This window comes from Corticium candelabrum, chromosome 1 (genome assembly GCF_963422355.1).
Source record: "Corticium candelabrum chromosome 1, ooCorCand1.1, whole genome shotgun sequence".
NCBI lineage: Eukaryota > Metazoa > Porifera > Homoscleromorpha > Homosclerophorida > Plakinidae > Corticium > Corticium candelabrum.
Genome location: NC_085085.1, coordinates 7567982 through 7582072, shown reverse-complemented (window position 1 = coordinate 7582072; position 14091 = coordinate 7567982). Strand labels below are relative to the sequence as shown.

General features: G+C 43.0%; 1 protein-coding gene and 1 long non-coding RNA gene across 3 annotated transcripts; one reads left to right on the top strand and one right to left on the bottom strand.

Moving 5' to 3' along the window:
• Nucleotides 1-2038: 2038 nt before the first annotated feature.
• LOC134191932 (UTP--glucose-1-phosphate uridylyltransferase-like) lies at nt 2039-3602 on the bottom strand. Of its 2 annotated transcripts, none has more exons than XM_062660584.1 (4): nt 3408-3602; nt 3289-3345; nt 2285-2537; nt 2039-2223 (listed from the first exon to the last, which is right to left on the bottom strand). In XM_062660584.1, exons 1-4 carry the CDS (start codon nt 3496-3498, stop codon nt 2163-2165), a joined length of 462 nt encoding a protein of 153 aa, XP_062516568.1. In that variant the 5' UTR covers nt 3499-3602; the 3' UTR covers nt 2039-2162. The 2 variants fall into 2 exon arrangements, with proteins under 2 accessions (XP_062516568.1, XP_062516575.1); XM_062660591.1 differs by having other exon boundaries at nt 3484-3601.
• Nucleotides 3603-3662: 60 nt separating this feature from the next.
• Nucleotides 3663-13790, top strand: LOC134179518 (uncharacterized). Its single transcript, XR_009969882.1, has 3 exons — nt 3663-3793; nt 13571-13642; nt 13701-13790. It is a non-coding gene; the product is annotated as an uncharacterized LOC134179518 (long non-coding RNA).
• Nucleotides 13791-14091: the final 301 nt, after the last annotated feature.

Sequence of the window (14091 nt, the reverse complement as noted above, 5' to 3'; positions counted from 1 at the left end):
CTGCAACACTTGCTGATGGCTGAAGGCATTCTAGAGCTATCATACAGTGAGATAGGACGCAGGATGTGGAACTGTGATGAGATTGGGCTGTGCACGTCTGTCACTTCAAAGAAAGTGATCTGCAAACGAGGAGAGAGAGTTGTTAGCGAAATTTGAAGTGGCTCAGGAAAAGACAACATCACTGTGTTAGCATAGGTGAAAGAAATTGCTCCATATGTGGTGTATAGAGTTCAGAATCTCATTGTTGCTTAGACAGAAAATGGCCCAGCCAATGCCCGATTTGCTGTCAGCGATTCAGACTAAAAAGACAATTCTCTGAATGGTTTATTTCTATGTTTGCCTGCTACACCAGATCTCCGTAAGAGTGGTCTTGTTTTCATGTTTTTATGGGCATGGCTCACACATAGGAATGGACATTGTTACCAAAGCCAGCAAGAAAATGTAATATTGTGCTGTTTGCCACCTCATACCACCCATATCCTCCAATCAGTGGATGTAAGTGTATTTGCAGCTGTAAAACGGGCTTGGGGGAAAATTTTAAAAGACTATAAATCAAGTGTCTGTGATGCAACTGTCACCAAGCAGGTATTTCCCTCCCTTCTCGCCCGACTTTGGGATGAAAGTATGCACCCTGAACATCTTGTTTCAGGTTTTAGAGCAACAGGACTGCATCCATTGAATAGGAATGCCATAAAAATAAAAAGGTTCAAACCGAAATTCCATTCCACTCAAAGCAACCACCACAACAGAATCCAGTCACTTTTTAGCAACATCAATTACAATAAAAATAACAAAATTCTTACTGATCACTTTCAAGTAAAGCTTCAACTAAAGAAACCACAAAAAGAAAGAATAAAACCAAATTATTATGGACAACCACTGACTAGCAATGATGCAATAGAAATAATTCAGAAACGAGAAGAGCGAAAAAAGAAAAGAGCTCAAGAGCAAGCTAAATCAACCAAATCAAAAAGTAACGACAAGAAAGAAGACCAGCAGAACTGGATTGGCTGTGATAATCATGGATGTTGGTGTTGGTACAACTTTTAGTGTGGTGGTTTTACAGACCTTCAAGACCCAACTGCAGAGTGGAATATAACGGTCGGTCATCGGTCATTGCCCAACCAACTGGTGTTCATGACCGAAAACAATTTTGCTTTGATTGGACATATACCTACATGATTGGTCAAGGTATAATGGATGGTAGGGAATCAATGAGCGACACAAAAGTCACAACTGACGGAAGAAGGCAAGATCTAGAAGAGCTGATGACCTCCGGATGTGTGAGTGCAAATGATGTTTTAGAACAATACTGGTATCATATTTATTGCCACAAGCACCATTTATTGCACTAGCTGCAGTAGATTATAGGATAAACAATGGGAGGGCCACGTGCCAGTAACTAAATTGTTTGTTGAACAACAACATGCTCTTAATTAGCTTCCTCATCTCTTGATCAGTTCATGTTATTGCTTTACAGGTCTTGCTTGACTCACAATGAATTGTAACCACCACGACAACCATCCTTTGTCAACAAAGCAACAAAACAACAACAAACAAGCCAAATTTTATGATTTTGATAGCAAATTAATACAGAAATCAAATAAGAATGAATACCTAAGATTTAAAATATTGGGTCAACCTCTTTGCTAGAGCATGATGTCCGACCAAAAATTTTGCCTTATATGCCACTCTGCAACTGACTACTGGATCTGCCCCATTGCTCAGATAATTAGCAAGTGTTCATTCCTGCCGAACACAGCAATTATGCCTGAGGTAAAATAGTCTAATTGAAGATGGCAGCAATTCTAAATGTTCTACACAATGTCTTTCTGATAATGTTGTACAATAGCATAAATTTAATTGAGAAGTACAGTCGCGTGTCACGTATGACGTTCACTTATCCGACACGCCGGTTATCCAACAGGTCAAGCTTGTCACATGGGTGATCACGTGGCTAGTCAGCTGCATACGTGTACGTACTTGTACATCCACGTGCATGTCAATTGTTTCTTGAAACAAGTTTGAGAGTGAGTTCAAACGTTTCTTCTCGTTGTATTCTACATTCGTCTACATCTACATTCATTCTACATCTACATTCAGTATACCTAATGTGGAAAAAATGCCGTATAACATGAACAATAGTTGAGTTCGTAACAGCTTCAGTATCCACCATTTTCTCTTATCCAACAGGGGTCCCGTCCCAAGAGAGTCGAATAAGTACTAAATAAACAAACACTTTACACTAAATTTCCAATATTTAACAATTAAATAAATTTCCAACCATAACAGCAATGTTATCCAATGGTGTAGAGTAAATTTGACTTCACTCTTGAGTCTTCTCAGAGGAGTGAAACCAAATGACATAACCTCAGTGGTTATGTCATTGTCTACATATGTCAGTTCTACGCTGGTTAGACCCTCCTGCAAACAGAGATTTCTATTCTCCTCAGCTCCTTGACAATGGCAAAAGAAATCAGTTAAAGACTTCGTCTTCTTTATAAAGTGGAAATGCGTTCTCAACTCAATTGTGATGTCTAAACAAATGGCAGTATCAGACGTAACCATCAGTTAATATTTACACTCTCCATATGCTTCACACAGGCCTATTCTACACTGGCTGATGTTTTGAGAACGACGATTCCAGGTCTACGCATCAGAAGCAATAACCCGTGAAGAAATGGATGTATCAAATACATGCAACATTGGTTAACACAGCTACAGTCTCATTGTTCCAACAATCCTCTTACTTAAATATAATGCTTTCTTGACCGTGCTGTATTAGAAAGTCTTCTGAGCCGAAAATGAGGTAGACTGATGGCTTCCGGAAACATTAAAACCCGATCACTCTGTCTCATGTCTGGATAGCCAACCTATTGCCTGCCCATAACTGGCATCAGACTGCACAACCGTCTTTCCATTGCGCCAAAATCACCTGTCCCCAAATTAGGCCACCTGCGCAACTTGCAGAAGTCCTGGGCGTAGCCTGTATAAGTCATCGTTGGTCTTTCTGTTGCTATCAAATTCAGATCAAACAAGTGCGATTTTGTAGGTAAGAGACTGGTACATTTATGGCAATAGAAGCACCAACAGCCGGGATACTGTCCCGAATTAGGCACACCTACCCTACAGGATTACACTGTGCCCCAAATAATGATAGAAGTGAAACACAAATAGTCAATTAACATCGAATGGCCTGATTTTCGCATGACAAAATGTCAAATACGGAATTTGTTAAATTACACATCAGCGACAAGGACATGACCAATTGAAGTGTATAATGTGTACCTGTAAAGCCGGCTTTCTCTATCATATTCACTGGATAGTATATCATGGGCAGATTTCCTGAAAACACCAACATTGTAGAGCTCTCTAGCTTCTAACTTTTAGAGCACTAGTACTCTTACCGACTGGAAGCAAAGCCTTTGGAATGGTTTCAGTCAAAGGAAACATCCGAGATCCGCTTCCAGCCGCCATTATTACCGGTTGAAACTCCATGATACATATGCGGTTCAAAGTCGTCTTCTCGTATGCCTCTGGTACACGATCTAGTAGACCCGTCAGCGGCGTCTACAGCCTATGCTCCCAGAATCGTGCGCAAACCTACTAGCCCGTCTACGCATGCGCAAAGAACAATCTAAATTTCGTCGCCTGCACGAAGATTTAGGCGTCGGAACAAGTAGTGCTGCGAAAACTTTGGAAATGATAAATTTGAGTTCTACAAACTACTGGTGCTAACAAAGACTACTCCAGAGGCGAGAAACGCAAGTTTGGACTAAGTTTGCATGCACAGGTAAATTTATGATACTGTAAATTTGATTTGACATACTGTAAGTTGAATTGAAGCATTCTACTAACGCGCGTTAAGAGGGTATGGCTCAAGGATAGCCCGCCGAGAGAGCAGTCTTCCAGCATCCGGTACTGGTGTGAAAAATTATTTTCGTTTACCTACAATTACTGTAATACGTGGCCACGCAATGAATTTCTACTGGGGAGTCTCCACGCTCCAATTGAGTCAAGATGGTTCAAGCTATAAATATATTGGTTATTTAATTGCCTATACCTTCAACCGGAAGTTTTAGGCGAGAAGTACAGTTATTTGTGGTGTATTGAGACTCATTAGTAGGAGGAGTTATTAATATGGATTGAGTTACTACTAAAGACTTGTATTGGTGGTTAGAGTTTAGAAGAGCTGTACGAGCCTAGTAGAGCTAGTGCCTAGTCTGTCTGTGCGTATAGAGTTTATTGTAAGGAAATATAATACCAGTGCTGAACCCCGTGCATGTATGTAACAACTGGCGACCGAGGATGCTGCAAGCAGGTCGTATGCTGGGAAGAGTAGAAGAATGTGATCAAGACATGACAGAATGCACAGAACACAAAGAAAGAGTAGATCAGTATCTGAAGGCAAATGGTCTTGCAGGTGATGGTGACGGTGTAGAAGAGAAGAGGGTGGCAGTATTCCTTACTATTATTGGCAGCAGAGCGTACAGGCTTCTTCGTAGCCTGACAGCACCCTGAATTACCAGCACCTGAATTGCCAGCAACGAAAACTTACGATGAACTAATGAAAATGTTGTTTGACCAGCTAGCTCCCAAGCCATTGGCGACTGCGGAGAAGTTCAAGTTCAGGAAGCGACATCAAAAGGAAGGAGAGAGTGTTGCAGAGGTCACAGCAGTGCTGAGATGTCTCGCAGAGCATTGTGAATTTGGCGAGAAATTAGAGGAACAGCTAACGGATCAGCTAGTGTCGGGATTACAGAATGCTGCAACACAGAGGAAGCTGCTGTCAAAACGCAATCTCACCATGTCGAAAGCTATGGAAATTGTCAAAGCTATGGAGATAGCGGAAATGGAAGCTGGTCACCTGCTAGGCACGATGACAGAGCGAAAGGATGACAACCAAAGTAGTGACGCCTTGGACGTGGTACGTTACAGAGCAAGGATGAAGAGATCTACAGAAGTTCAGAAGACCTCCAGAGATTCCAAGAATGCATGTCCTTGATGCAGGAAGAAAGGTCATGCAGTGCAGGAATGTTGGCATTGTGACAAAGGCTGAAGAAAATGCGGTAAACGTGGTCATATTGCTTGAGTTTACAAGACTTCTGTGTCAGTCCAGCAAAAGAGAGCAGCGGAAGGTTACAAACCTGTGAAAACAAACCGAGTGGAAATGCTGTCCTGTTGACAGTGAAGAGTATGACGCATATATTTAAAGTGAAGGCAAGGCCAAGCCTAAGCGTACACATGCAAGTGGACGAGTCATGCTTCCTATGGAATTGGATACTGACGCAGCGGTATCAATTGTCTTTTATGCAATATTTCAGAGATGTTTTGATAGGCCACTTGAGAAATCAAATTTGTTGCTTACAACCTACTCCAATGAAAAAATCAACGTGGCCAGACCACGGTGCAAGTAAAATATGATTGCCAAGAGGAAACCTTGCCGTTGATTTTAGTAGCAGGAAATGGTCCAACTTTATTTGGAATTGGTTGGAAAAATCCAAATAGACTGGAAAAGCTTGAAAATACAGCGAGTAGCCAAAGACACACAAACAGTGGAGAACCTGATCAAGAAGTATGAGAAACTGTTTCAGCCAGGGGTTGGAACTTTGAAAGGGTATAAAGCAAAGCTTTCCTTGAACCAGGGAGCAGTGCCCAAGTTCTTCAAGGCACTGAGTGTACCCCATGCAATGAAAACGGTTATTGAAAGGAACTTGACCAATTTGAAACTGAAGGAGTATTGGAAAGAATATCATGGAGTGAATATGCATCACCCATAGTGGCTGTTCCAAAATCGAACGGCTCAGTAAGGATTTGTGGAGACTGCAAAGTGTCAATAAATCCTAGTATGTATGTGGATCAGTATCCATTACCGAAGCCTGAGGATATGTTTGCAGAAATTGCAGGGGGAGAGAATTTACAAAACTAGATCTGGCCCAAGCTTACCAACAGGTCTTGTTGGAAGAAGAATCGAAGTCTTTTGTTGTGGTAAATACACATCGAGGATTGTACCAGTATACAAGATTACTGTTTGGAGTGGCCAGTGCCCCAGCAGTGTTCAGCACATTATGGAACGTGTGTTGCAAGGAATTCCTAGAGTCATTTGTTATTTGGACGACATCCTCATCACAGAGAAGGATGATCAAGAGCATTTGACTAATTTGGAAGCAGTTCTAAAGCGATTGCAAGATTTTGGTCTGAGATTGAAATGAAACAAGTGCCAATAGATGCAGACCAAAGTGGAATATCTGGGTTATTGCATACAAGCATGAGGACTCAGTACTGCCCCTCAGAAAATCCAAGCAATCAAGGAAGCACCAGTACCATGCAATGTACAAGAGCTGAAGTTGTTCTTGGGACTGGTAAACTATTACGGCCGTTTCTTGAAGAATCTTTCAATGATTTGTAGACCACTGAACCAACTGCTAGGAAAGAGTCAACCATGGAAATGGAGCAAGGAGAGCAAAGAAGTCTTTTACAAGTTGAGGGAACAACTTGTTTCAGCTCAAGTATTAATTAGTTTACTGCAACAGTGAGTTACCGTTACGGCTAGCATGCGATGCTTTAACATATGGAATTAGATCAGTTTTATCACATCCTATGCCTGATGGAAGTGAACGTCCTATTGCTTATGGGTCAAGAACCTTGAGTAAAGCAGAGTAACGTTATAGCCAAATAGAGAAAGAAGCCCTTAGCCTAGTCTTTGGTGTGAAAAGTTTCACCGATTTCTCTAGAGAAGACCATTCACTATGGTTGCAGACCACAAGCCCTTGACTACCATCTTTGGATCTAAAAAGGGAATACCGAGTGCAACCGCAGCTAGATTGCAAAGATCGCCAATACTACTCGTGGCATATCAATACCAAATCGAGTTTTGATCCATGAACCAAGACTGCAATGCAAGTGGATGATCAAGATTACCGTGGAAAGAGAGTCACGCTGACGAGAACAGTTCAGCTCAAGCAAGCAAGGTCAATTTAATGCAGCTACCAGAAAGTACACATTATTGTCCAAAGTGATAAATACATTTTACGTCGATGGCCAGTAAAAGTTGATGAAGAATTACGACCATATTTTGCAAGGAGATTGGAGATCACCGTGGAAGATATGGAGACATATTTGGTGGCCTGGAATAGATAGGGCCATAGAAGAAGTCGCAAAGAGATGTAGTGCATGTCAAAGATCGAGCAAAGACCCAGGAATGGTTACTTTACATCCTTGGGTGTGGTCGGATACCCATTCCAAAGGATCGATGTGGATTTCGCAGGACCATTCTTAGAGAAGAATTTTTCCTTGTGGTGGACGCTTATTCGAAATGGGTGGAGGTCTACCAATGCCTAGAACCACCACCGAGGCTACGATTCAAGCACTTCAAGATGTTTTTGCTAGATATGGAATCCCTGAAATCTTAGTGTCTGACAACGGACCACAATTTACATCAGTTGAATCCGAGGTTGGCACCCTATCACCCAAAGTGAAGTCGTGCGGTCGAGAGGTGTGTCCAAACATTTAAAAGCGCAATGAAGGCCATGAGCAAAGAACCAGAGAAGGTCAAGGAGAAACTAGCAACCTTTCTATTTCAGTATAGGAACACGCCCCACTCTACAACTGGAGCACCACCAACCGAGCTATTTCCGAGAAGGAGAATACATTCAAGGTTGAGCATGTTACAACCCGCTTTAGCCAGCAACACAAAAATAAGCAACTTAGGAAGCAAGAACAAGCTCCCCAAAGCAAAGGAGATTTTGACGTTGGAGAGAAAGTTTGGTTAAGGGATTATCGAGGAACAGATAAATGGTTAGATGGAACGGTTATCAAAAAACCAAGAGCTGTCGATTACCATATACAAAGCAAAGGAGGAGTTGTACACAGACATGCTGATCAACTGAAAAGAGATGAAAGACCTACGACCGTGGGTCCAGATATTTCAGTGGACCGCTCAGAAAAATACCAACCCTCACTTATTGAATTAGAAGATTGAGAGGATCTGACTCGCCAAGCCGAAGTTACACCTCAGATGACAAGGAGAAATTCGGCTCAGAATAGACATCCTCCTGAACGTTTAGATTTGTAGACAATGTTACCGGTAGTAGTAAACAATAAGGTAGGGAAGGTATGGTGTATTGAGACTAATTAGTAGGAGGAGTCATTAATATGGATTGAGTTACTACTAAAGACGTGTATTGGTTGTTAGAGATTGGAAGCTAGAGCTGTACGAGCTTAGTAGAGCTAGTGCCTAGTTGTCTGTGCGTATAGAGTTTATTACAAGGAAATATAATACCAGTGCTGAACCCAGTGCACATAGGTAACATTATTGAAAGATGGTCTGGCCAAAACTCGACCGACCGGACCAGTTCCTAGGCATGTGCCTGTAGGAGTGAGGCAATGCCTGACGCCTGATCATGCTGAAGTGAAACCAATCATTTCTAACGAATTCAAATGCAGATCTTCTCTTATTTGGAAGTTATGTCTCTCGTCTGTGAATGAAAGCAGATGCTTGTCTGTGTTTGCTGCACTGTGCTCACGTATTCTTTGAAATAATCAACTGGTCTACAACAGATCTTGCTGCTTTGGACAGATCAGTCAGAACTGCTATGACCAAGTACCGCTGCCATCATCTGAAATCTTCAGTCCCAAGGCTGTACCTGTCTAGAGAGACTGGTGACAGAGGCTTGATCAGAGTCGAAGATCAGTACGTCATTAACTGACGCTTTATAATTATTTCACTTGACGTCAACATTCGATACAGCTTTCAAATGGCATAGTATTTAAGCTGCCGAATGGTTACTACAAAAACTAACACACTTCATGAGCATACTCGATCTGAATGTATTCGTGACTGAGAGTGGTCAAATAAGTGTCAACGACTCTTTTGTAATAAGAGAAAATTGATCGGTACCATCAAATCAATCTACAATGTCATCTGATAAACAAACTTTTAGCTAAAATCTTTATTCTCAATACATTGCGACTGGTTACAACAAAGAAACGAGTAGGGCGACTGGTTGAATAATCTCTCGCTGCGTCTAGCTGGTTTCAATTTGGCTTCAAAGTCCGCTAGCAAGACTACTGTGCCCATTGTTCTTGACGAACCTACTATATCGTCTAACAGGAGCGGCAATCCAACTAGACCGAAGTGGATGCAACATCTGACAAGGAAGTATTACATTGTTACTACCACGTGCGGTAAATTGTCATACAAGTTGTCTGGTTTCAGAAAACTCATGCATGCATCAGCTGTGGTGTGAACGGCCTTTTTCTCTGACTGACGTCTCTGAACAGCGTTTGGCAGACCAGAATTAAGGGATATTTCCTAACTTCTGGAAAACTGACTGAATCAGAGTTGGAAGAGATCAAGCGCGAGGCCAAACAGGAAAGAACACGTCTCAAGTTTGTCATCTGTTACAACTGACGTTTGTGCTTGTGTGCAGATGTGGACACTGGATGCGTCTAACTCCGAGTCTCTGTTAGCTCTCACGCCCTCACATGTCAATTCTGTATCACATAGTATGGCTTCGGTTAGGAAGGCGCCTGTTGCACGACTTGTGAGAAACCTGTGGTGCTAATGATGCAAGAAGATCATCAGTCTAGCTACAAATTTGGAAATGGCTTCTTTGATCAGACAGTCGCTGTTCTGTTTGGAGACTGCACATCTATGGATGGCACTTTGGATTCAGTTTAGTGTAGAGCTAGTAAAGAATCACCATCTTCTTGTGACTCTGTGGACTGTGACCTTATGACCACACATCCTAGTATAGCCTCTCAGCTAGAAAAGAACAGTTTACTGCCAGACTAAGGACGGTCTTTTACTTAATTTGATGGTGATGCTGCTGTAGACTATGTGCTCTGTTTTGAGTTTCTTGATAAGCTACAGAAAGTCAGGCAAATTCTCGTCTGTGAGAGACAATGCCTTCCAAGGATCTCTGTAGAACAGCGTGACCCTGAACCTTATTGATACTCTTAATGCAATCATCAATTTAGTAAAGGGTGAACCAGATATGAGTGAAATCAGTACCTGGTGTACACTGCTGCTTCACTAGTGTCCACAAGGCGGGGCTCAAAGATGGCGAAGTCAATTAACTCTCAAACACCGACATGGAGACGAACACTGGATATGGAGATTCTTGCACTTCAGCGGGCGATAGCTCTGTTGCAGGAAGTTGGGAGAGGCTCATCAAGCATTCGTTTGTTACATGAGCTCCAACTACTTTGGCATTAGTTGAGCATTCCTCATTCGAAGACTTGTCAGGTCACCATAAATCGGCTGGAAAACAATCGTAAGAGACTTCACCAGAATGGTTTGTTTCAACAGGATGCTGGGTGGTTTTACAGGGAATTGGTTAGCAGACTATCCAGATCACTTTCCCACCATCCGAGTCTGAGATTAAGCAGTGATATCTTAGAAAGCGAGGTGCGTCATAATGAGTCTGCCTTCTGGCTGAGGCGTCAAACCAATGGTGACATACTGGACAGCTGAGCAGCAGTGGCCACCTATCTCAGGCGATGAGGTGACATTGTGTCTCAAGAGGATAGGGAACTAGAAGTCGCCTGGACCAGATCAGGTTTATAGTTTCTGGGTCAAGCGCATCACGTGTCTTTACGGTGACTTGACTCGTAACTACAACCTGCTCTCAGGACCCGGACTCTGTGCCCAACTAGTTATCTTAGGGAACAGCCACCTTGATACCTAAGAATGACAAGACTGACCAGGTCAAAAATTACCGGCCTATCACGTGTCTATTTGTTTTCTACATGATCCTCACCTGAGCAATCAGACAGATTACTGGACTTTTCGTTCAGCGAACTTCATGACATCGGAGCCGAAGGGTTGTTGTCAGCAGGGTTCCTTTGGTGCAAAGGATCAGCTGTTGATTAACAAACTGCTTACCACAGACTGTAAGACCAGGCACAGGAGCTTGAGCATGGCTTGGGTGGACTACCAGAGAGCTCATAACAGCCTGCCACACAACTGGTTACTCCGATGTCTTAAGCATAAGATTAGTCCAGTCTTGTGCAGGTTCCTGTCACGTGTGATGGAAGAGTTTGAAGACATTGATGGTGCTTTCCAGGAACGGTACCATCAACATGAGGCTCATGCTGATCAGGTAAGGTATTTCAAGGTGATTCACTATCTCCTCTTCTCTTCTGTATGGCTTAATCCTCTCAGCGTGGAGTTACTCAGAACTGGTTATGGCTATTGGTTGAGCACTGGCCGTGGTGAGACTGCCAAACGTCAGCTTGTCCGTTATCTACTTTACATGGATGATATGAAGCTGTATGGCAGAAATCCTGGTCAAAAGAAAAGGTTGTTGCACATGGTTCGTACCTTCTTTGATGACATTCAGATGAATTTTGGCCTGGACAAGTGTGCTTCTGCACACTTTGTCAACGGCAAGCTGTCTGGACATAATTCTGAGGTGGAGGTAGGAAAAACGGACACCATCAACTGTCTGGAACCGGGTCAAGTTTACAAGTATTTGGGTGTGGAAAAGAGTAACGGTATCCAGCACAGCACTATGCGGGAGACGCTCTGTCGTGAGTACGTTTGTAGAGTGAAGATGGGTCTTCGGACCGAGTTGGACAGTCGGAACAAGATTCTGGCTATCAACGGGTTTGCACTGCTGGTTCTCACATACGGTTTTGATGCCATTCAATGGAGGGCCACGGTCCTGCAGCAGCTTGATCGGCTGACCAGCACCTTCGGCGGCAGACGTTGCTCTTACGTGCCATGCTCTGCTGGCGGGGAGGGGGCCCGGGGGTTACAACGGATCAAGTTGACGTATCAGTCTTGTATTGTGGAGCTGCACTGTTGCCTTTGTAGCAGCTCTGATCGTTTAAAGCGAATAGTGCAGGAGTGTGATGCTAGGAGGTCCTCTCATTCGATCCGACACATAGCCATCAGTGTACTGCACAGCTGCGGGGGAGTCTCTCTAGGGAAAACAAGTCGCAGAGCCTGCTTGGAGGTGGGATCTTCCTGTGTTGTGTCTTGGAGCAAGCGCCTTAGAGGGATGAGAAACATTTCCGCACGTGCAGCAGTTCTCTTTGTGTACAGTCCTGGGGCAGAAAACCTATTCATGGTCAGTATCACCGTTTACTGAGACCTCCTGTGGACATGAAAGAGACCAACGGATGGCTGAAGTCTCCAATTTTTCTGCTGCAACCGAGGGACTGGTTGTTGCTGCTTAAGACCAAGCTCTTCCGACTTGGTATTATGACAGCAACAATCTGCATCGAGATGTCAGTCCCACTTGCCACTCGTGCAGTGCACACCTGGAGACAGTCGACCACATTGTGGCAGGCTGTAGTGCCTTGGCACCGATGGACTACACTGATCGACACAATCAGGTGGCCTCCATTATCCACTGGGACATTTGTTGTCATTTTGTGTTTCCAGTGGAGAGTAGATGGTACTGGCATCATTCTGATAGGCTTGTGGGGATGGACGACATCCCTATTTTGTGGGATACAGCCATCCTTACTGCTAGGAAGATCGGTGCCAATCGCCTGACATATATTTCAGAAATAGGAAGAGAAACACTTGTCTTATTGTTATCAGCTGTCCTGCTAATGGCAACATCGCCAGGAAACAGGCTGCGAAGTTCGTGAAGTACAGTGACTTGCGGGTGGACGTAAGCCACATGTGGCAGTGTTGGACACTAGTTGTTTCGGTGGTGTTTGTAGCATTGGGTACAGTGCACACAGGTATTGCACGGTGGCTGGACATTATTCCAGGTCATCACAACCTGCAGCACTTACAGAAAACAGTGCTCTTTGGATCCAGACGGATCCTGTGTAAAGTTATGTCTTCTTTCTAGACAGCCATGATGGTCTAAGCACCTCTGAGGCAGGAGGGTTTACTTCCAGTGCTTAAGAGAGACCTTACGAACTAGACTGATCTGGTTGAGCACCATACATAAAGCCACCGCAGCCTAGTAGTTAGAGTTTTTGTTCTCTGACCACGATGGCCTGTTTCGTTTGTACTATGAAGAGCGCGATGCAAGAAGTGGATCTGTTCACTGCCTTCTCTAAACCAACTTTTCAATCTTTCACAAATTGATTCACGCGATTGTATGTCCAATCCCTTGCCAATTGCTTTTCTCCAACCAGTACCCACTGTACTTTATCAAACTTCTAATCTAAAGATGAGACAACACTCAAAATAGCTGTCTATTCAAAATTTTACTTTATTGCAAATTTACTCCAATTTGCTTGTAATGTGTGTTCACAGCTGCATAAAATTAATTTCTCCAATCAACGGAGACTTTTTTGTTTGTCAGCCCTGACGTCATTGATTTATATAATATCAGGTCTTTTTCGGCAGAAGCCAAATTGTCTGGATAATCAAATGTTTGTCAGTAATTGAAATGATGATGTGGTGACTTTCTTTATTAGGCCGCCTAGGGGAACAGTATAAAGCCGCCATTTTGAAATAGTTTCGAAAATCAAGAAATGACCAGTTTTGGCTTTATTACAGTTATGAGTTTTGAACCACCTATGTTAATTAATTTTAACAAAGAGGTCAATCTGCTATTCTTATCAAAGCTTCTCTGAAGTTTAGTTATTATCTTAGCTTTTCAACATCTGCAAATGTGTCACTTACAACCGTGCAGCCTGTGCCATCAGAGACTGGAAGTTCTGCATTGTAACCGTATTTCAATGTTTCTGATGTTTCAGTGTTGTGTAAGTTAAATTGTTCTTAGTGTTTAGCACTAGTCAAAATGTACCATCCAAACTGTAAAGGAAGTGAAATTAATGAAGCTGTGTCAGCAAAAGAAACAGTGACTTAGTGACTATTAGACTGTGTGTGTTATTAAGCTACGAGAGTAAAAGGACACGGCAATGAGTGGTGGACTGCTTCGCGAGAAGCTCACTCTAAAACGGGCTGAATTGACTTCCGATCTGTCTGTCCGGATGTCATATAGCATATCGGCGTGAATCACTCTCAAGAATTTGTTGAGCCAATCAGCAGTCCTTTGGGACACCAACAGTGGGTGACGTAACAAATCTGTTACTTTTTACAGAAGAATCGCAAAACAAACGAATTCATCGTTCTTCAAGAAGCCAAGCGAAGGTCCCATGGGACCATGCATG